Below are 24,279 nucleotides of genomic sequence, written 5' to 3'. Positions count from 1 at the left end.
CTTGATACAGCACTCTGGGAACAGCCTATTCGCTCAGAAATTTGTCTTAGCCTCTTGCTTGAGGGTGTCAATGATGGCCTTCTGGACAGCAGTCAGGTCAGCAGTCTTGCCTATAATTGCAGTTTTGAGTAATGAACCAGGCTAGGAATTTTTGAAAGCCTCAGGAATCTTTCGAAGGGGTTTTGAGTTGATTTGTTGATTCAGATGATTAGGTTAGTAGCTTCTTTAGAGTACCTTTTCATGACATGCAAATTTTTTCAGATAGGAATGTTATGTTTTTTCCAAAAATGTACTCAAGTAAAAAGTATTCGTTGAAAAGTACTCAAGTAATGAGTAACATTGTAATTTAATGTTTTTTTTCCCCCTCAGCACAACTGTTATTATACTGTACCGTAACCTATTACATGACCACATTAGGCCAAAAAGATGACATTGAATTCAGCCCACAACAACTCTGTGAAACATCATACATCCAAATAGCATGGGTACCCTTGTGGAGAAAAGACATTGTTACCTTGGATTGGTATAATGGATTCATGTTATTTTTGCGACGTGTCATTGGTGAAACAGACAGCCACTCGCAAAACTTTTATTAGGAGTACTTTTTCTTTATCACAAATCTACTCAAGTAAAAGTATGGCGTTGTAAAACTACTCTTAGAAGTACAATTTCTCTCAAAAAGTTACTCAAGTAAACGTAACCGAGTAAATGTAATGCATTACTACCCACCTTTGTTGGCACTCTCCAATACAGATTACCGGTACATAATTTTAGTGACATATTGGTACAGATGATAGAAGCAGTATCCGTGTAGCCCGGTACACCAGACTCCCCGCTGTTCCAGCTATTGAGTCTGGCCACCATTCAGCGGATAAAATTTCCAGAGCGGAGCAAGCCACAGCAGACAGACAGCGGAGCGGACCAATCAGCGACGGGCGGACATGACGTTAGTAAAGCGACGAGGGACTTGCGTGTGGAAGTAGACGTACAAGGAGAGCGGAGTTTATTCAACATGGCTAGCGCGAGACAGACTGTTGTCAATGACTTGTGTCGATGTGTTTTTGGTCATTTAAAACTGATTTTACCGTGGATTGGAACACATTCTCGGCTCTCCTGTTCGCCATCTGTGTTGTTGTGGAGATGACTTCCGACGCGGAAGAAAGACATTGCTCGTTAAGAACACGTCATGCAAATAAACGAATCTGATTGGACGGTTGATTTTGTGCTTGCTCAAGAGGCCGTCAATGGGCTGGGTCCCAGACTATTCTCCCAGTGTTTGAAAAATACAGGGAGAACAGTCTGGCCATGCCAGGCAAGTATCCGTGCAGAATTAATAATACAATGGAAAAGCTTTCAAAACATGCTTTAATTTTAGATTTTTTACATTTCAAATATTGATGTACATCTGAAACATCTACACTTAAAATGCTAAAACAATGCACAACTAGCTGTCTGAAACCATCCAGACAAAATGAAAAAATTTAGGACTGTGGGTGTTCCAAAAACCAAAACAGCCTACACATGAAATAACTAGCACCAGTTTATAGCTACACTGAAATTTCACAATAGGAGCACATTTACAGTCTTTTGTACAGATTGCAAAAATAAAAGGCATTTCTGTGTGGTTTAAGTGCTAAATTTCTCCACTTTGTCCTTTGGTATGTGCAAAACTTAAGGTGTAATAGAATAACTATCAATGCAGATGTAGAAAAAAAATATCGCTGTAACCAAAGTCACCTGTAATTCCACCCAAGGAAATTATTGGTACAGTATAAAAACTAGCTTGCAAAAACAAACATGTTTCTGACTTTGGGCTTCACAGGGAATGATTAAGTTTGACTTCCCTTAGTTCCTTGTTGAAGTTCCACTGAAGGCAGGACGGTGCAATAGGAATAGCATCTGGCTGTTTGTGCTGCACCATTGGGAAGGTACAGGTTTACGGAGTAGCAAAGGTGCATACAAAAAAGCCAAACCACAGTGCATGTCAGAGTTAAGACTGTGCTTTCACAAATTATTCAGTTCCATTAGAGTCTGGTCCAACATCTGGTGCATGTCGAGGTTCTCCTCTTTAGCATGGGCAAGTTTCTCTATCAGGAAATTGAAAAAGCAAGTGTTAGTTTCGCTACAGTGATTAAGAGACAGCCAGCTGGTTGGACTGTGTTAATAATCAAGCTTGTTACATGTTTAACCAGTTCTTCACAGCACTCAAAAACTCACTCTTTGCGAGAAACTATACACACTGTCAAAGGTTTTTCACAACCAAGGCACACGGGAAAAACTACGGAAAGATGAGAAAATATCCTAATATGTAAAATGTCCATTAATGTGAATAACACAGTTCCTAATTAATGTCAAATACAGTTCATTAGTGACATGACAGCCAATCTGGGAAGAGAATAATTTGTCAGACAGCAATTCAAAACAGGTGAAGACAAGAAAAAGCAAACGTGCTTAGTCTGTAGGCATCCTACCTTTGTGAGAAAAGATAGTCAGGATATTGAAGGCATCTTGATGGGAATTTATGTTTAAATCCCAGAATTATCCAGACGTGTCAAATTTGAATTATTTTGTATTTAGTGAATGGTTAACATTTAATCTGTACCAGCACAGGGAGATGGTAAAACATATTTTAAGGGAACAAAACAGTGAAAAATAGGGATGTAACAAAAGCAAAATTCTTGGCCGAAAACCGAAAAAATACACAAGTATTTAATTAAATTTATATTTCATTAAAAAAAAAAATCTTTCATTATTTTCAGATTAATGTCGTTTGCCTTGGCATTGGTTCTACAACTCTGGAGGCTCGTGAAATTTAGTTTGAAAGGTGCCGATTCTGACACCTTATGGAAAGGTGCGTTCCAGGTGTTCTGTCAGATTTTGCACCACATCAGAAAATTGTTTGGGACACTCGAAAAATGTCACTAGGGTTGTCCTGATCATGTTTTTTTGCTCCCGATCCGATCCCGATCGTTTTAGTTTGAGTATCTGCCGATCCCGATCCGATTGCTTTTTTTTTTTTGCTCCCATTTCAATTCCAATCATTCCCGATAATTTTTCCCGATCATATACATTTTGGCAATGCATTAAGAAAAAAATGAATTAAACTCTGAATATATACATTCAACATACAGTACATAAGTACTGTATTTGTTTATTATGACAACAAATCCTCAAGATGGCATTTACATTATTAACATTCTTTCTGTGAGAGGGATCCACGGATAGAAAGACTTGTAATTCTTAAAGGATAAATGTGACTTTGTATATTGTGAGTAAATATTGCCATGTAGTGTATTTGTTGAGCTTTCAGTAAATGATACTGTAGCCCTTTAACTGTTCTGCCCAAATGCATGATGGAAAGTGCAACCATGACTGTGCGTAGTGGCACCAATTGATATATCATCTCTGTGTTGGGAAATAACAGGGTGTTAAGAAAAAGATCAACTACTACCTTTCTTCCCCACATTGCTTCCCATGATATTACTAATTGTTGAGAGAGGAATTGTAAGGCTTTAGTCAATTAAAAAAAGGCTCCAAAGACTGCCAAAATTCACTTCACTCATTTTATGCTGCCTTTTACGCTGCCTTCTCTATATATAGGTAAAACGGCGCCATTATAGATTGAACGCGACAATACGTGAGTGGGTCGTGCAGCGCATGCGTTAGTTAATTGCGTTAAATATTTTAACGTGATTAATTTAAAAAAAAATTAATTACCGCCGTTAACGCGATAAATTTGATAGCCCTACTTTAAGCCAAAACTAAAGACTCTGGATGAGTGTAAGACAATTTGTCTGTAACGTTAAATACAATTAGAAAACGATTTAATATTAAAAAAAAAAAAATATATATATATATATTAAAAAAAGGCATGTCCGATATTTTTTTTCCGATTCCGATACTTTGAAAATGACGTGATCGGACCCGATTGATCGGGATGACATTTTAGTTGTCACGCCTCCAATTGCTAAGTTAAATGAGATCTCGATGTACGTTTGTGTGGAACTGTAGTTCACAACAACAACAAAAAGCCATTGCATTTTTGCTCAAACTTTTAAAGCTGTTTACAAGGCGATTACAAACTCTCCTAACCTTTAAAATAAGAGTCGGCGTTTTCTTGTGCAGCAAGTGGAATTGATCGAGAGCCAGGCGAGTGGGCTGAGTTCTAGCAGCGACGAGGCCGCTCGTAGCCGGATTAAACGGGGACTGACAGAGTGGGTGTGGAAGTCGCGGAAAAAAAAGTGACAAAAAGAGGAAGTGGTTGTGCTATAAACGTATTGTACTAAACCACAGCAAATGCACAAGTATGCATTTAAATACAACTCTATTTGTCTACTGTTCGCTTGATTAAACTCCAAACTACTCACAAACAGGGTCGAATGCACTCGATGTGAAATAGAATCTTTATTAGTCATTGACACCAGCTTTCACAGATGACAAGGAAATTGTGTTTGATGCGTGAGCATCAAGCCACTGCAGACGTTCTGCGCCGCCAACTAAGCGGGACATCAACGGAAAGCAACCTCATAACGCGCGTGTAGCAGCTATGAAGCAAAATTATTTTATTTTCCTTCATTTAATCACATATATTTTTTGATACCTCAAAATACTTCCACCGCAGACATGTTGGCTGGGAGCCAGTAGTGTTAGCTTGCTGTGTTTTGATTAGGGCTGCAGCTATTGAATATTTTAGTAATCGACTGAAAATCCTATCGATTAATCGAGTAATCGGATAAAACAAATATATTTTTAGGTGAAGAGCAGTTATAAATATACATGAGAAAACAAGACATTTCATCTGATCTTGAACCATTTTCAGTCAATCAATGTCTTTATTTTCTATGTATATTGTTGAAAACAGCCAACAATTGCATCTCAGATGTAACTAGAATAAAAATAAGACTAATTCACTGCTTTCACTCAAAAAACCTTTAGATCTTATTCAAAAAAATATATATACACCTAAAAATGCCATTATGCTTGATAACACACATCACTTAAAGTTAGGATTTTTTCCCACGTGTTTCAATTGAATTTCTATTTGTGTCAAGCCATTTTTAAGTTTTAAGTTAGTCTAAACTGTAAGTCCTGATAGGATTTTGAGTTTTTGCAGTGTTCAAAATAAATGTGTGATACAAGCTGTATTGGAGCACATTAGGGACCAGTGCTACTTGGTGTTTTATCCAGCAATGACTACTGAGCTAAAATTGATAGTTAGCATTATTGAGGTTTTATTTTACACCCTCATCACTCCACAACGCTATGTTATGTTAAAGCCTGTATGTAAGACCTGTTAGCCATGCATCAAAAGTGGTCATAATTAATAGAAACCTAACCCTCCGTAGGGCTAACGTTACGTGAGCTAATGACAGTAACATTAATCTTATCTATTAGAGCTTAGCGCTTAGCGCTCTACTGCTTTAAGATGGCGGCTGTTTACTAACGCTGCCCAGACGCGGCCGAGTCTGTCATTTCACATCTAGTTCAACATACATGTGATCTCTATGAGACTCATCAGACGCTACCAGCTACCAACGTAGCATTGTGCGGGCTAGTATTTAGCAACGTCGGCGTCGTTTGTAGAGACTGTCTGCTGCCGTAAGTTAAAAAAAAATTTTTTTTTTCCCTTCTTGCTCTTCGCACGTGACATCAGCGCGTTGTCCCGCATTAAAAGTAGTCCGAGCAAACGTGATGCTTAGAGCTGTCAAAATAAAGGATTACTCGAGGTGAATAAAATTACTCGGATCAGTTTTTAAACTCGAGCTGCTTGAGTATTCGTTTCAGCTCTAGTTTTGATTACGTCATCACAAAAGGACTAAGGTTCTTCACACTTTTCGTTGGTAATCTTTCGGCCTTTTAAAAATGAACCTCGGACTTAAAGACTTGTAGGCTCTAATAAGCCACAATTGTTGTTTTACTAAAATATGTTATTAGAAACACATTAATATTGCTAATAATTTAAAAATCTAATATTTAGTACATGTTTTGACCTCTGAGGGCGCCATGTTTTATGCGCGCAATGGACGCTCAGGGTGATGACGTAGTTTCTCACTGTCACTAGACGAACACTTCTAGTGGTTAAATGCGTTGAGTACTTACTATATCTGTTTTTACTGAGTCTTATTACCTTTTCATTGCCTCAACATACTTTTTGCATGTTTTCCACTCAAACTTTTAAGCGTTGTGTTTTCTTGTAGTTTTAAACAAGATTGTTGATCTGTTGACCACATTAGTTACATAGCGTATTTAAACCACCCTAATTTTATATTGCATTTAAGTACCGTATTGGCCCGAATATAAGACAGTGTTTTTTTTGCATTGAAATAAGATTGAAAAGGGGGGGTCGTTTTATATTCGCGGTCTAGACGTTATACCCATTCACGACACTAGATGACACCAGATATCATTGAAGCGATGTTCTTTTATGAAAGATCTCAGCTACTCTCCCCATTCATAATGCTAGATGGCGCCAGATATCATTGAAGCGATGTTCTGTCATTACAGATCTCCGCTACTAGTTTTATTTTATTGCAATGTTTTTCCTTATTCAGATTTGTTTCAAGACTACAGTTACAGTTAGACTTCACTTTCATGGTTAATGCAATTATTGTTTTTTTAATTGGCTAAAGCCTTACATTCCCCTTCTCAACAATTAGAAATATCGAGGGAAGCAATGTGGGGAAGAAAAGTAGTAGTTGATCTTTTTCTTAACACCCTATGTTATTTCCCAACGCAGAGAAGATATATCAATTGGTACCACTAAGCACAGTCATGGTTGCACTTCCCATCATGCATTTGGGCAGAAGTTAAATTGCTTCAGTATCATTTACTGAAAGCTCAACAAATACACTAGATGGCAATATTTAGTCACAATATACAAAGTCCCATTTATCCTTTAAGAATTACAAGTCTTTCTATCCGTGGATCCCTCTCACAGAAAGAATGTTAATAATATAAATGCCATCTTGAGGATTTATTGTCATAATAAACAAATACAGTACTTATGTACTGTATGTTGAATGTATATATTCGTCTGAGTTTTATTCATTTTTTTCTTAAAGCATTGCCAAAATGTATATGATCGGGAAAAATTATCGGGAATGATTGGAATTGAATCGGGAGCAAAAAAAAAAAAAAAAAAGCAATCGGCTCGGGAAATATCGGGATCGGCAGATACTCAAACAAACGATCGGGATCGGATCCGGAGCAAAAAAACATGATCGGAACAACCCTAATGATAATGTTACATGATGCATGAACAACAAAATGCGAAGGTGGCCGGTATGTTAACGTAACACAACTATTAATAATTCATTAATAATTAAGATAATAGATTATTCAGATAACTACAGCATCAAGAACCTGCTAACAAGTTTACCAAACCATCAGTGTCACTCCAAAACACCAAAATAACATGTGCAATGATATAATAATGTGTTAATAATTTCACACATAAGTCGCTCTGGAGTACAAGTCACACCCCCAGCCAAACTATGAAAAAACAGACTTATAGTCCGAAAAATACGGTAGTATGAATACAATTCTAAATAAAAGGAATAATGTCGACCTATGTTTAAAAAAAAGTAAATTTTTAGTAACATTATCAGCTTAAAAAAAAAAAAAAAAAAAAAAAAAAATTTTTAGTAACATCAGCTAAAAAAAAATTGTACCAAAAATTTGCCCATTTAATAAAGAAAATGTGGGCGATCTTATCTCAGACCTCTCAAAAACTGTACTGGACTGTGATTAAAACAAAACATTACAATTCTTTTATGTCCTTAAGATTTTAAGGATGAGTTACATTACATTTTTAATCTTAGGGAATATTTAATGCTGAGTTAGCACTGAAACTTTATGATAGTATTAACCAATATATGGTCAGTAAAATAAATATTAACCATCTCAAGTAAACTCAAGTGGTGAATCATTATTGTCCGTTTGATGTTTTTAAAGGCTCGGCTGTTCGCGATAACTTTCTGGTCTACTTTATACCAATTCATCAAAACACTCAGGTGATTTAGATTGTCCCTTTATTGAAATGCTGCGTAACGTACAGTGCCCACATGTCATAATATTGCAACAGTGATGTGCACAAAGCTTCTCAATCTGTTTTTATCAAGCGCGATGTTCTCCATCATCTTGCTACTTAACCATAATCTTCCTGATCACAATCCCATCCCAATCCTTCCGTCCTCAAAGCACTCAAAGTAAGATTCCTTGCACACAACTTTGTGTCGAAAAGTCTCGACTTCCTACAAGGAAAGCTTGACTGGCTCAGTTTTTTTCTAAGTATGCGCGTGCCACCTTGTACATGACTATAACAAGGAAAGCAAGAAAAAGGATTGCAGAGATGTTGAAAGAAAAGTATAGACAAAAAAAGAGACTCTAGGGTTTGACTGGAAATAAATAGGTAAAAGGAGAGTAAAGAGATACAGCATACATGGAAGGGATGAGGTTTATTCTTTTTATACAACGCAGAACGATTTTAGGATTCTGTACAAGAGATGGGATGGATTTTGACATGAGGATGAGAACAAACATGAGGATGGGAATAGCACAGACGAAGAGGGAAAGGAAGATGGAGGGACGGCTGGAGAGAGCAGACAGATGCCACTCCGCCGGAAGGAGGCGTCTTTGATGAGATGTAAACAATTTATCTGTGAGGGAGGAGAGAAGAAGTACAGTTAAATGAAGGGGGAAGTTAAGCTCTTTGAGGCGCTACGCCACAGAGTTTGTTGAAATGGGACAAAAACAACAACATGAGAGGAAACGGGGAAAGCAGGACATATTAGTAGACGATCACATTTACGGTGAGTGAGAATTGATTTGCATGCGTGTCTCAGGATGTCACAGTAAATGGTCCAATAAGTAGGAATAAATAAAATGGTCCATGCTGATTCACATGTCATGCATTACTTACTCCATTCCTCTTTGCACACTCTAATCCTATCGATATTGTCAAACAGTAAATTCAAAGAGGAGCCTACTTGGAGTTACTAGCGAATGCTCACACATGGAATACATTGTTTAAAACCACTTGATTAAAGCAGTGCATATAAATAAGTTCTCACATAGACTTCATAATATAGATTTTGAAGTCTATGGTTCTCATTATGAAAAAGCAAGAGGCACGGCAGGTGGAACATTTACATGGAAGTCATGTCATTGAGGGCGTGGTCCAGCTCCTCGCTGATGGCCTTGTACTTCAGTTTCTGAGAATACAACTCATCTATTGGTGGGCCACGGGCACAAGGGGAGGTGCAGTGACGGGAGGAACAGGGCAAAGGTGAAAAGGTGGTGAAGACCATTCAAAGTGGAATGAAACAGAAAAAAGGTAGAAAGAGGAAGGCAAAGTTACACCAAAGAATGACAGGAATGAAAGGGCAGTCATGACAAATGAGCGCAAAGTCCTCTGTGGTATGCTTAAAAAATGTTCAACCGAAACCTGACCCTTTGACTTTTTGCCGTTGAATAGTATATCTCGTAATTGAAATCTCACTAACGATTATAAGAGATGAGCTACAAATGATTTATGCTTAGGTTTGCAGTAGGAACAACATAGCATTTTGAACAGCATTTCATTGTTTTAGAGCTTTTAGATTTAACTTTCTATTCTGCATTGCGTTTAAATACACCACATTTACTCTTTCCTTTTCTTCATTCTTAAAATCGTATGTGACAGTGAACCAATCCCACCTGAAATCCATAGTTACGCTAAGAAATATGACTAGCAATCAGTGTTGCTTTCGACAGCGATGGCGATAAAAAAAAAAAAAAATCATCAACGAACAATTTTTTCATGATAATGCGCTGAAAACGTGTCTTGGGAGACAAAAACATAACGAGATGGATGCCAGTTGTCGTCTCACGACACGAGAACGAGATGAAAATTCACCATAGTTTCCATCATAAATTCACAATTTGTGATATTTTCTGATAGTATGTGTAGTTAGCATGCCCTTAGCAGTGTTTGGTCATCTCACTCATGTCACACGCAGACCCCCCACCCCAGTGAGTGTGTCCACTCCAGGCTCCTTTTGTGAAACGTGTCAGGTGCTGCTTGGTAAGTTTTGCTTTCTTATCTTGGCTAGATATGCCATGTTGCTTTAGCCTTTAAAAGTCTGTGCTGAGTGATCATCACACACAAAACTAACTTGTAGCGTTAGCATAGTGTTCGCGTTAGCATAGTGTTCGCCTTAGCATTAAGCGTGGTAACTTGGTGTCTTCTTCAACTATTGGAAAACATTTTACATAGTCCGTGGGGTCCAGGTGAGTTTAATTAGGTGCAAATAATATGCTGTTTTCCTGCTGTGTATTATCATCATGAAAATGGTGATGTCCTTGTTGACTCTACAGTTATGTACTCGTCTGTCATGTTCATTCGAAACTGTTGAATACGTTTATTTATTCATGGACTAAAACTTTTGAAGTTTATGATGAAAACATTTTGAGAATGGTCGACTAGACTAGACGAAATTTGTCTGAGTTTTAATTGACCAAAACTAGATAAAGGCCTACACATTTTGAAATAACTAAAATATGACTAAGACTAATAAGTATTTTCATCCAAAAGACCAAGACGAAAATTAAAATGAAGGCCAAAAACAACACTGCTAGCAATATAACAATTTTAAAATGTGGACATGTGGGGACAATGAAAACAAACATACCCTCCAGGTCATCAATGGTCTTCTCCAGCTTGGCTACTGATCTCTCAGCGAACTCGGCACGGGTCTCAGCCTGTGTGGGACAAAAATAGATGTAAGAGCAATGCCAATAGTGATGCTACATCTTCCTGATCTCAAATGTTACGCTGTGAAACTTGCCTCCTTCAGCTTGTCGGTGAGGATCTTGATCTCTTCCTCGTATTTGTCCTCCTTCTGAGAGTACTGTGGGTCACAGGTAATAAAAAAAAAATCAAATAAATGCTAGTTAAGCATAATCTCTCAAGTGATTATTTGAATGGAAGTCATCAAATGTAGTAGAGGACTACAAAAGCTGATAAGAGGACCCCTCGGTTCCAAGCTCTTCTGCCTCCCCATCAAGGAGATCGGGAGGAGCCATGTCAGCATGCAGTTGGCCCGTGTGGGCTTCTTACCTTCTCAGCCTGGGCCTCCAGTGACTTGAGGTTGTTGGTCACAGTTTTCAACTCTTCCTCCAGCTCAGAGCATTTGCTAGTTTTTTTTGACACAGGTGCAAAGAGAGGGAACAGAGCGGGAAGAAGCGATGGACAAAACCAGACATGAAAGAAAGGGCAGAGTGGGGGAGAAAGAGGAAACAAGATCAATAAGAAGTACAGTGGTTTAATCCAGAAGGAACCCCGAGTGAAATAAACAGGAATGTGGAGGTGATATTAACTGAGATTGCTGCAGGCGATGACCTTTAAATAGGAACATATCGCAGTCCTGTAGTGTTAAGGCATGCTTTCACCAAGCAGTTCAAATAAAGGACATATTTGTATGTTTTTTCCCCCCGTTTACAATGTATGCAGAGGTGACAATTCTTCATTGACCACGAAATAGTGTTTCACAACACCCATTTCCGTTGGTATCCAAATGATAAGAGTGACAAAAAGCAACATGATGCTGTTGTTTCAGCTTCCTTCTTAATTTGCTTTATCAAACTGTGGTTTTCTGCTTGGTGGAAAAATGCTTGAAAGTCATGAAAATATGAGTTAAGCATGAAATGATTAAGTGGCCAAATTTGGAGCTAAAGTGAAATTGCGTCAAATAATGCATATATCTTCTGACACAACTTCTGTTATTGTGTGTGAAGATACAAAAGACACTTGGTAAATCAGAATTTAATTATACTCCAAATTTGGTCACTTTAATGACCAATTTTAGATTTAACCAGGGGTGAAAGTGGGCCAGAACGGTCAGGAACGCAGTTCCGGTATAAGATTCAGGGCCAGAATGCAGTTCCGGTATAAGATTTGGCGCCGGAATGCTTATCCGGTATAAGATTCAGGGCCGGAGTGCTGTTCCAGTACACGGTGGTTTGATTCTGAAAATATGACAGCAATTGTCAAAACGCTATGTAAACAAAAAAAAAAATGCTAAGCTGCCACACATGCATTTCAGCTCCAAGAGGAAAAAATCTACCAACATCAGATTTACATACACAAGTGTTAACAACAAGCATAATAAAGTGCTTGTGTAGCATATTTCGTTTCCACCAATATTTATTATTGATTTTATTCCACGGACGGCATGGAGGTTTCCCCAGCTGCTGCAGGTATCAGAGTCTGATGATGATGAGTCACATCAATGTCCGAATGCACGCAGCAAAGCAAAAAGCTTGGACTCATTTTTCCGTTCAACTGGCTGACATACTGACATGTGATCAGCAGAGATGGTTAGCTCTGATTGGTTCAAATGTGTATGTTTTCTGGAACAGCAAAAAAAAAAAAAAAAAAAAAAAAAAGGTTGAATTGATGCGACAAAAAAGGGCAATGCAACATAAAATGGATCAAATCTTTAAGAGCAACGAAAGAGTTGAGGAGGCTTATTTATCATATTTAGTTTTATTTGCTCTGATGGGGAGGTTCAGATCATCTTAGCTGTCAATGTGCACTTTGGACTTATGTTAGGCTACTTATTCATTTCCTTATGATTTAAAAAAAATTCAATGTTTGCGCGATCTTCAAAATATATTCCATTTCACGCTGCATAATATAAGTCATTTGTACTTATTTTTCTGAATGTATGTTACTTATATCTTTATTATTTAAAAAAAAAAGTAAATGTTTACATTAACTTCAATTCTAATATACAGTATATCCTATGTTCTTAAGTAGTTAAAAATGAGATTTGGCATTTAGTATGTGAGGAAATTAAGGAAAATAAAAATTAGGAGATGGAGGTTGGGGTTATTAATGTTTTTGTTAACTTTTATTTTGCAAATCATCGAAAAAATACAATTTCGAATGAAAATCAGTTATTGTATGTGTTAAAGAAATAACTGCTAAAATAGTTTTCTTTGCATTTTAGTAGTTTAACAGGTTTGGACCCCCCCCCCCCCCAAAAAAAAACAAACAAACAAACAAAAAAAAAATAAATAAATAAATAAATTTCTGTGTCCGTGGCGACCTTCAGGTCGGCGAGTTTCGGCAAGAAATTCTAGCCACTCTCACCCCTGGATTTAACTGAACATGCACAATATAAAAGCACATCAAGCGGAGCGCGAGAACACCAAGCAAAGCAGAAGGCTTCATTTTGTCTGATGACTGATTGCATGAGGAGCACTTTTATGCAAAAAAAAAAAAAAAAAAAAAAAGCATATATGTGTTAGTAACACAGCTTATAATACCTGTCTGACTGAAGAGTTTAGTGATTTCATGCTTTGTTCCACAACTCTTAGCTCATCGTCCATCCTTCGCCAATGTCTGTGAGTGGCGATCGTTTGCAAGCCAGCCGCAGCCATTTCAAGCCGAAGAAGGCAAATGCAAATGATCGGCACATACAGTAAGAACACAATGCGTCATGTTCAAACAGGTGTGGCGTGAATTTACAAAAATGCCTTTTTTTACGCGGTTAATGTGAACGGCTAGCATGCAGTGCCCAAGGAAGGTGGGTAATGGCGATGTGATTTTTACCTTTCTGACAGCTCAGCGCGCTCCTCTGTACGCTCAAGGTCGCTCTCAATGATGACGAGTTTACGAGCAACCTTTAGGGGTAGCACAGCAAAGTGTTACAAACGTATGAATACAACAAAAACATCTTGGAACTCGATTTAGTAACATTTGACGGTGATAGACATCCAATCCACAGGTATATGGTATATTCACAGAGTATGTGTTGTGGTAGTTAGTCAATAATGGTGGCAGCAGCGATCATTCAAACACTGGCAGCCCTCCTGGTCCAAATGGATTTGACGTTTATCATAGTCAACGGCAACCCAATGTTTTAACACTGATGGAAAAACTCGCCTCCTCGTATTTTCTGTCAGCCTCCTCAGCGATGTGTTTGGCCTCTTTGAGCTGGATCTCCTGAATCTCCATCTTCTCCTCATCCTTCATGGCTCTGTTCTCAATGACCTTCATGCCTCTGTGAGGACAGTCAGACAAAGTCAGGAAATAAACTCACATATGCAACAGTGCCAGAAATGATATAAGAATGTACCTCTCGCTCTCATCAGCAGCCTTCTCGGCCTCCTCCAGCTTGGTCAGAGCAGTGGCCAGACGCTCCTGAGCACGGTCCAACTCCTCCTCAACCAGCTGGATGCGTCTGTTGAGGGAGGCCACATCGCTCTCGGCCTATGTGAAGATCAGTGTGTGAGCTTTTAATTTCAATTTAGATTTTCTAATACAAAAACTACATTATAATTCAACCCCTAGTATTGCTTGTTCAAGCAGTTCGGTTGTCGTTTTTGCAACATGTCAGGAAAGTACTTCCTTAGAGGGTTTACTTGTTCTGCTTTTTTACATGTGCTTGGACTAATCCAAGACGAGCAGTACAGAAGTTGGAAATCTGAAGAGATCTCTTTTAAGTACACCAATGTAACCCATATTATCAAGATATTTAAAGATCTCCAGTGTAACTTTTATGGTGTGAATTGACATGTTTTTGCTATTATTACTAGTACCTGTACTGTGTTGACTGTTTTGACGTAGTTTTTTTTGTTCAGTTTAAGACACTCAGAACATGTTCCTAATATAATTAAATTTTGTTTAGCTGTCTTTTAAAGTGTCTGTAGCTTTAGACCTAAGGTGTAAACCTTATTTGTATCAGTTTTTCAAAGAGGGCTGGTATGGCTGATAAACCCATATAACTGGACTAATTTCCAATTACAGTTTCAACTTTGATGGAAACTAATGTATAATTATCTCAGTATAGCATTAAGTAGGGCTAGCGATCTGGACAAAAAAGATAACTTTTTGTGATTTTGTGATTTTTTATTTTATTTTTTAGCTTCATTAATTCCATTGTAAACTAGCATTAACATAGCGAGCACTTATAAAAATTAAATGTATTTTAGCGCACAATGGATGTAATTTTCTTTGTTATGTGTGTTTAGCTTTACAGTTTACATTACCTGGAGTCTAATCAACTGCTTTGAAAACTAAAATTTGACTCTTTTGGAGGGACTTCAAAATTTGCCAAACTAGTTAGTTTGCAACTGCACATGGTTAGTTAAATGTATCTAAATATATGTCTTAAAAAAAAAAAAAAAAAAAAAATATATATATATATATATATATATATATATATATATATATATACTGTATATGTGTGTACACCGTAATTTTCGGACTATAAGGCGCACCTGACAATAAGCCACCACCCACTAAATTTGACAAGAAAATGGCATTTGTTCATAGATATGCCGCATCAGACAATAAACCGTACCTACCAAATTTGACAAGAAAACTATGTCTTCCTGTATAAGCCATTGCGTAGTATCTTGACAACATATGGTTGGTTAAATTTATCTAAATATATGTCTTAAAAAAAAAATATATATATATATATACACCGTAATTTTCGGACTATAAGGCGCACCTGACAAGCCACCACCCACCAAAATTTGACACGAAAATGGTATTTGTTCCTAGATACCAGTACCAGACTATAAACTGCACCTACCAAATTTGACAAGAAAACTTTTTGTTCATGTATAAGCCACAATGCGTAATATCGCGACAACAAATGGTTGGTTAAATGTATCTAAATGTCTTAAAAAAAAAAAAAAAAAAAAAAAAAATATATATATATATATATATATATATTCTATTTATACACACCGTAATTTTCAGACTATTAAGCTTACCTGACAATAAGCCACAACCCACCAAATTTGACAAGAAAATGGCATTTGTTCGTAGATAAGCCGCACGAGACTATAAACCGCACCTACCAAATTGGACAAGAAAACTATTTATCCATGCATAAGCCAGACTGCGTAGTATCGCGACAGCAGTAGTCTTGCCACGATATTTTCAATTTGATATAAATACTCCAAAAAATACTCATTACCATTTTTGATACTACATTAATTAAAAAAAAAAAAAGAATTTTTTTTTTTTCTTTTTTAGGAATTATTTCAGTGCCATTGGACTACGATAGACGTCCAGTCTTGTGGCTCATGAAAAATTAAAACTCTTTTTAAAGAGTTTATGACTAGTAGACTTCCAATCCACTAAAACTGGCAGGTGGGCAGCGAATGAATGTTCAATCGCTTGCAACCCTCCCACTTCAAATGGCTTGGACGTCAAGCGCAGTCAACAGCAGGCAATGAATTAACAAGAAAACTGTAAAAATATCCTCCAAAATTCTATCAAGAGTCATGCAGAATCAAATTTACCCCATGACAACAAAATTGTCTTAACCTGTGGTAGCCCAAAAACCAATAGATAACCGAGTCATCAAAAATGGTATCCTACTACAACGTTTCAGTATGAATACAATTTAATACTTTTAACAACCCTACTAAAGACATACACTTAACGGCCAGCAAAATCCATATATAGGACGCACTGGACTACAAGCCGCAGGGTTCAAAGTGTCCGAAAATTACGGTACATCTAAAAACAAGTTTCAATTTTAAAATCAACCTGCCCTAATAACCTATTACTGTATTTTTCAGACTATAAGTCGCATTTTTGGTGAAAATTTACTTGATAAAATCAACATATAAAACAGATATGTCATCTTGAAAGGCAATTTAAAATAAAAATACAATAGAGAACAACATGTTGAATAAGTGTACAGTATGATAATGTTACATGATGCATGAACAACGAAATGCGAACGTGGCCGGTATGTTAACGTAACAAAGCTATTAAGAGTTATTCAGATAACTATAGCATAAAGAACATGCTAACAACTTTACCAAACCATCAGTGTCACTCCAAAACACCTAAATAACATGTGAAATTATATAATAATGTGTTAATAATTTCACACATAAGTCGCTCCAGAGTATAAGTCGCACCCCCAGCCAAACTATGAAAAAAAAAAGCGACTTATAGTCCGGAAAATACGGTATACATTTTAACAAACCATTTGAACTTGATAGAAGAATTAAATTAAAATAGCAATCAAGTATTTTAGCGTACAACTCATCGTCAGCCATTGACGGCAATAGACGTCCAATCCATTTGAACTGGGAGAGTCTCCCATTTCAAATGAATGACTAGTCTTTCGCTGTCAACGGTAGTCACTAAAGCTTATCTGTAAGTAAAGCAGAACAAGGAAGTCAAACTCGTCTACTGAACAGTGAGCAGCTAAGCTGGGTACAAGTCGACAGACAAAGAAGATAAAGCTATATTAGACTGATCCTGTTGTGGCCTCAGACAGAATAAGCTCCTGATCGTCCAAGGGATTTCCTCTACTTCTAAATCAAGGTGGAAAAAAATCAATCTGTTGTGCGTTAACCATATATGGTCACGTCAAGAATGGCACCTGCAGTGTTTTTTTTTTTTTTTTTTTTTGGCTTTTGAGTTTCCTGCTTGCACCGAATACTCGAGTCAAACGTCCAAAAGCACGTTGCTTCAATGGCGACGTATCCCCATCAACATTGACTGCCGCGAGTTGTGCATCAAATATTAAAAACAAAACAGGTGAAGAAGTGTAGTACTACTAGGCGCGCAGCATCCTGCATGGAACAGGACTCGCTAAACAAACGACCTACATAAACGATACGGGGGGAAGACACGTTCATGTCTTACTTCCTCTCTGGTTTTGCGCTGCTCGTGCAACTCGCGGTGCAATCTTTGGGCTCTGTCGTCCGCGCAGTCCGCCTGCTCTTGTAAAGATCGAATCTTTCTTTTGATAGCCTCCACCGACGAGGCTCCTGCCATTCTTCGTGATTCTCTCACGTAGCACACCCAGGCGCATGCACTCAATCAAGCGCTGAATGATTGCCCGGCTGCAAGTGAGGGCAGGTCGATACAAACACCAATAATATCGATACTGACGTCAGGGTTGATGTTGATCAGTGACACTGTCATCAGACCTGCATTTGCAGTAATTTTCCTCTCATGTACTTGTATTCTGTATAGTTTGATAATGAAATTTAATTAGTCACGTTTAATACGTTTAATCAAATTTATCATCTATTCGATAGACTGCAATGCTACAGCAGTTTACAGGAAAATTTAATGTATTCTTTAGGAAAACAGATATTCTTGCTTTTTTTTTTTTTTTTTTTAATGAATCCGAATCCCCTGGAAAGCTCGCAAAATCACGCAATCAATATTGATGTAAAAAAAGAAAATAATCCTATCAATACAAATAACCGGGGCGAACCCAATATTATTGTGCTGTTACGGTATCGATAACAATTTTTGCAGAATCACAAGGCTGCTGCTGTTTGATGGCGATTGCTAGATGACGTCCGTCATTGTGATGACGACACGCAGACCATGGGTTTGACTGTCAAATCAACACGAAATGATCGTAAATTCGTCAAACATTAACAGCAACATGTCACAAGACCCGTGAAATCAACCGAAAGTCAAATTAAAAGGGGAAATGCGTCTTTTATAGCCGACTCCTCCTTTGAACGAGTGCATTTCAGTGCCAACGAGCAATGATTGACTGGCTTTTAGCGCTCTCTGCCGGTCAATTGGAAGCAGTACATATAGCGATGGCAATACAGTACAGTTAAAAAAAAAAGTTTATATATATATATATATATTTTAAATTAAATCGCATTATTTATTTATTTATTTACTAAGTCATCAATTTATGTATTTACCAGTCGATTGTTGTTCCTAATAATAAGTCCTGATAATAAACTTGGTCAGCAAAAATTTTGTTGCATTGATACAAACTTATGGAAATTTTTGTTGCTGAATTCAAATCATACCTCAGTTTTTTTGTTTTCAACCGGTAAACGTAGTTATTTTTGTAAATCAAGATTTAAATATTTTGTGCAATACAAATTATTGCAAAGTAATATATTTTTTTAACAAAGTGGACAATATAGCTACCACTTTAAAAATAGCCCAAAAGTAACAATACTTAGCAAAAATAATACCATGGTATGCCATGGACAATATCAGACCAACAATAAGATAATGTGCCATACTGCACTGCTGCCAACGTGCTCCATTATTTGAAAATCAGTCAACAGCAATGAGCTAATGTTGACAAGGGTTCAGAAAAAAGAATATAACTATGCAAAGGGCTCAAATGTTTAACTGGTATTGGGTGAAAGAATATGAAGAATCTGTACATGATACAGATACAGATACAGAAATGGGGTTTGCATGAAAACTGAAGAATACAGAAAAAAAAACGGATGCAGATTTTAAATCAGCAATCAAAAATTGTATGAAACCAGTTAAAAACTCAACTGAAAATGAAGGAGAAAAACCAATTCACCAACCTGAGCAAAAATACCATTCCGTAAAAATAATTGTCAATTAGACTGTTTGTTAATCTCACAGAATAGTTAATTGAAATTAAAGGAGAAAAAGTTATATTATATATATATATATATATATATATATATATATATATATATATATATATATATATATATAAATATATATTTTTTAGCAAAAAAACAACTGAATGAAACTTGGATTGACCTTTAAATTCTCTCTCTCTTTTTGTAAGAAAAACGGCAAATTTCTGAGAATGTTATTTTGCTCAGTCTGGAAACATTTAACGATGTAGATTAATACCATATTTGTGGTAACTGGCGCATGATTGGTTCAAATACCTGTTTCAGTTAATAGGTTTCAGGATTAAAATATCTTTTTTGGACTTCTACTGCATATGGGTACTCTAGTTAATTACCTTCTTTCCTTAACATGCATTCCTATTAATCATATGATTATATTCTACTCATGCTGTTAGTGATTCTAAAGAAAAATACATTCACTGGGCCTTTACACGGTTAGAATTACATGGTTGCTATGTAGGGTTTGAATAACAACAATCCCGTACAATACATACTGCCCATATTGCGAAAATGTAATTTCTTTCAATCTACATGTTTTCCGCCTCCGGCTATATTTGGCCAAATTGTGCTACTGGCCCGTTCGGAGGAACTATGCTTTTCCCTCTTTGCTAAGCAAGCAGCCTGCAGCTCAATGTTGACCATATAAAGAAGTAGGCTATATATATCCACTCTGCTGGCTCCCTGCACTCATGGGAAGACTCACTTGATTTTCACTTCGGAAAAAAAAAACCCACAGCAGGCAGCGACATATAAAACGAAGAGGATTAGTGTGCAAAATTTAATACGACTGCTATCGTGTGTCCATATTGAAAATAGATGTGGTGTAGATGTCATGTATACTGAAGTGTGACTTTCTTTGGGCTGACTTGTAAATGATTGAGTGAGTAGCAATATATAGAGCAGGGCTTTCTCTTTTTTAGAAATTAGAAATTGTGTTGCTTCCAATTTTAATTTATTGAAGTTAATACAAGGAACCGATACTGAGAATGGACTGACGATAAACCACACTGCAGGCATTTATATTTGAAGACAATTAACATATCATTTACGATTCTAGATTTAGGAAAACCTGAACTAACATTTAGACATATACAGTTTTAACTTTTTCATTGCCTAGATATTGAGCTCAAAATTAAAAAAGTTTTTTTTAGTTTTTTTTTTTAAACAGGCACTTAACTGCATAAAATCAGGAATGTAAGTACACAATTTGGTTGTGGAAGACCTCCACATCCCATTAATAGTGTAAAATGACAGTGACCGTGCAGTGATAATCACAGGCAGAAGAAGAAAGGGTGTAGAGGAAGTGTGAAGGTGCCCTGTTGTATCCCTCATGTCCTTACTTACATCTGTGGCTTTCTTCTCAGCTAGCTCAAGTTTCTCCTGGGCATCTTTAAGAGCCTCAGAGTACTTGTCCAGCTCATCTTCAGTTCCCTTCAGTTTCTTCTGCAGAGCTACCAAGTCATCCTCAAGCTGAGGCCAGTTTCAATATTTTTTGGAAGGAGGGGGGGCACATATATATACACAGATACAGAAAAGACACAGAGAACAGGAGAGGACAGGACAGGAGAAAGAAAGAAAGCAAGGTTAAGAAAGTCAGCACAGGTGAGAAACGGATACCTTGGTGGCAACTTCCTCAGCACTCAGCAGCTTCTCCTCTGCAGTTTGGAACTCCTCAAACACTTTATCCCTCTCGTCCTCAGTTACACGCATTTTCTTTTCCAACTCTCTTATTTCGTCCTCTAACTTCACATGCATTGCAAAGACAAGCCAGTTATACAAGGCAAAAACAATTCATTCATGCGCTATTATCTAATCTAATCTATCTATCTATCTATCTATCTATCATCTTTTTTTTTTTTTTTTTTTTTCCCAATTTTTGAAGCACAAAACTCAGACCGACCTGCTTGCTTCTGTCCTCCGCCGCTTTCTTGTCTGACTCGGCCTGCTCAGCTCTGTCCAAGGCATTCTCCTTGTCGAGCTTGAGCATCTGCATCTTCTTCTTGATGGCGTCCATGGCTGCTTATTGCCAATACGGAGAGGGTCCGTAAAAGAAAAAGTGGAAAAGTTAGCAGGGGACAAGAGCAGGAGCTGGGGCCGTGTGTGCCTCAGTGAACGTGGAGCTGGAGTGCAGGCTCTGCCTCCCTGTGCCCTCACAAATATGTACTTAGAAGAGGGGGGGCCTGCAGATTCCTTGAGATATCCAATACTTTTTTGGGGTGGGAGGAGGCGAGTGAGGGTAGCCGGTTGTCTTGCGATTCGTCTCCTCCCTTGCGTTTGACTTTTATACGTCTTTATTTGGGATGAGGAGCCACTTAAGTCCAGAGTGGACGAAGGTGAAGGAGCTCTTATACTATGAGTATGTACTAATTCTATTGTATGATGACATTTTCGATTGTTCACCCAAAGCTGACCCTTTGTTCTTTCATATTTCCGATTCCACAGTCATTTCTTCTTCTGACTTTTGGACCACAAGCAGCTGTAGAAGGCTTTTCAAAACATACAGTGTCTGGTCTGTCTGCGTGTGTGAGTGTGTGTGTTGAGGTGGGTGGCTGCCATGACTCCGCCTTGGGAGGGGAGCTTCATTTAATGGCGGAGTGGACAGTGAAACCCAGCCCACCATTGTGAGATGAATGTTCAGCGTGATGATGAGGAGTTCACCTGATAATTGACAGGAAACCTTCATTGTAAACTTGTGATGTACCTTAACTCACCACCAAGCCTCAAAGTATTTCTTTATTTAATTGTTATGTTAGATTTGAAGCTAGGTTTATGTACAACTAGCTTGGCTAAAAAGAACATCCAGGAATTCGATGTAGTTTTCCTGGAGGTTGGTAGCTGCTCCCCCAGCTGCTGTGATAGCAACATTCTTTATTCAGGGGCAAACATTAGGATGGGAGGGGCAGGAAAGCAACATAGAACACAGAATAGAATACATAGATTACATTGGGGCCACATGACTGCCTGGCTCGCTCCCTAAATCTCTCATCAGCCCAGAGCACACCCGAATAATGTGCATTTCTCCTCCTGACTAAGGGACAACACACGGGAGGCGATGAGTGATGGTAAAATGCAAAAGTCATCGCCGTTGAGCTGAAAGCCAACACACGGTATTAGCAAGCGACAGCGACTCGCATCGCCCTCTTCCTGTGCGTCATTGCTCGTCTCTGATTGGCTATGAATTTGGAGGGCATTTTAAAGCCAACAAGTTCCCATATTGCTGCTATTTTGTTTATGACCCGGAAATCATGCCGAGAGGTATCATAGCATGTGCTGTTCTTACACTGCTAAAATGATACGCTCCTCTATGTTGTGTTTTTTTCTGTATAGACAAGAGGGAAAAAATGAGGTTTATTCAGTCATGGATTTCACAAGCCATGACATCAACGAGATCAAAAGCTACATTTGGACTCATTTTCACATTGTTTTTAGTCTTGCGCATATAAATATTCATCAGAATAGCTGCCATTGACGGCACTACCTGGATAGGACGTCCATCGGTGTCAATGGCAGCCATTGAGTTAAAACCAATATGCCGGTTATCTAAATCCTTATTATGATAACCGTCGCCATTGTGGAGCGTACATAAAAGCTGAAAAGTTGTGTGGGTTGAGGTAAAAAAATGACACCAAACATCTTGTATTCCAAGTAAAACAAATTCAGAATTAATGTTGACAATTTTATTTAAATTGACACAGCAATTATAGATACAAACAAAAACAGGCTCTTGACAGTATTGTGGAAAGAAATCATATACCGTATTGGCCTGAATATAAGACGGCCCTGATTATAAGACGACCCCCTCTTTTTCAAGACTCAAGTTTGAAAAAAGACTTTTTGAACACCAAAATTAATTTTTATATAGAAAATAATTAACAGTACATCCGAAACAAATGAGTATAAAAATATATTTGAGAGAAAAAGCATGTTATTTTGCCTCATTCAAATCTTAATATCTGAACATTTAAATATGTAAACTGAAGTGCACTCACATTCGTAATTGAATGGCTTCTGGTTTTTGAAATGTAAATAAACCAATCTATTGTGATAAAACAACAAAATTGCAATAACTGCATTAACCATCAAAGTGAAGTCTAACTGTAACTGTAGTCTTGAAACAAATCTGAATAAGGAAAAACATTGCAATAATATAATGCAAATTGGTTAAACTTCAGAGTACCTGAGATCTGTCATGACAGAACATCGCTTCAATGATATCTGGCGCTATCTAGCGTCGTGAATGGGTATGACGTCTAGACTGCGAATATAAGACGACCCCCTCTTTTTCATTCTTATTTCAATGCAAAAAACACCGTCTTACATTTGGGCCAATACGGTATATAATGTTGACAAAGTGTGGTGTGTGGATGTCAATTTCCAGGTTGGCCAGTGTGCTCGCAGGTGATTTGTCGATTAAGAAATCTGTTGCTGATTTGTTGTATTGCCAGGCGACAGCAACAGAAATATAACCATTTCCTATTTTGTTATATCGCATGTGCACGTGTACGTGTACGAGTGCGAAATTTCACGTGCACAAACGTCGCGTATCGCTTCACTTCAAAAAGGTTGGCGATTTTCGCCTCCTCACGCTCATTCCATAGAAAACGTATTGATCGCGAGTGATATCGCTTTCCGTGTGTTTTGCCCCTAACTTGAAATCTCTAGGCAACAATAAGTTGCACACCTGAAGAGTGCGCATGCCCTCTACTGGTTATGTTGGAACTAACAGGCAATAGATCAGCAAGTTGATTAATTAAATTAATCAGCACTGTAAGAATGGGGATCCCAGGATCGGTGCATGTACATTACTAGAATATACCTATCAAATTTCATTCTAATCTACTCGTGAACAATGGAGGAGCATAA

General features: G+C 37.6%; 1 protein-coding gene across 10 annotated transcripts; it reads right to left on the bottom strand.

Annotated features, from left to right (window-relative positions):
• Positions 1–1,348: 1,348 nt before the first annotated feature.
• tpm1 (tropomyosin 1 (alpha)) lies at positions 1,349–21,584 on the bottom strand. 10 transcript variants are annotated; one of them, XM_057836596.1, is made up of 10 exons: positions 21,317–21,571; positions 21,034–21,159; positions 20,761–20,886; positions 14,124–14,257; positions 13,931–14,048; positions 13,598–13,668; positions 11,099–11,174; positions 10,827–10,889; positions 10,671–10,740; positions 1,349–2,087 (listed from the first exon to the last, which is right to left on the bottom strand). In XM_057836596.1, the coding sequence occupies exons 1-10, from the start codon at positions 21,428–21,430 to the stop codon at positions 2,005–2,007; spliced, it is 981 nt and encodes a 326-aa protein (XP_057692579.1). In that variant the 5' UTR covers positions 21,431–21,571; the 3' UTR covers positions 1,349–2,004. The 10 variants fall into 10 exon arrangements, with proteins under 10 accessions (XP_057692579.1, XP_057692574.1, XP_057692571.1 ...); XM_057836597.1 differs by lacking the exon at positions 1,349–2,087 and adding an exon at positions 7,141–9,229 and having other exon boundaries at positions 21,317–21,582; XM_057836590.1 differs by lacking the exons at positions 1,349–2,087; positions 20,761–20,886 and adding exons at positions 7,152–8,657; positions 9,151–9,229 and having other exon boundaries at positions 21,317–21,570.
• Positions 21,585–24,279: the final 2,695 nt, after the last annotated feature.

Source organism: Corythoichthys intestinalis, chromosome 5 (assembly GCF_030265065.1).
Source record: "Corythoichthys intestinalis isolate RoL2023-P3 chromosome 5, ASM3026506v1, whole genome shotgun sequence".
Classification (NCBI taxonomy): Eukaryota; Metazoa; Chordata; class Actinopteri; order Syngnathiformes; family Syngnathidae; genus Corythoichthys; species Corythoichthys intestinalis.
Note: the sequence above shows the minus strand (reverse complement) of the source record. Positions and strands in the feature narration are given on the sequence as shown.

Coding starts and splice junctions, on each gene's coding strand:
- tpm1 (XM_057836597.1), bottom strand. CDS start 21,430: ATGGACGCCATCAAGAAGAAGATGCAGATGCTCAAGCTCGACAAGGAG. Junction 14,049..14,123: donor GCTGCTGATGAGAGCGAGAG/GTACATTCTTAT, acceptor CTGTCCTCACAG/AGGCATGAAGGTCATTGAGA. Junction 13,669..13,930: donor CTGACAGAAAATACGAGGAG/GCGAGTTTTTCC, acceptor CTACCCCTAAAG/GTTGCTCGTAAACTCGTCAT.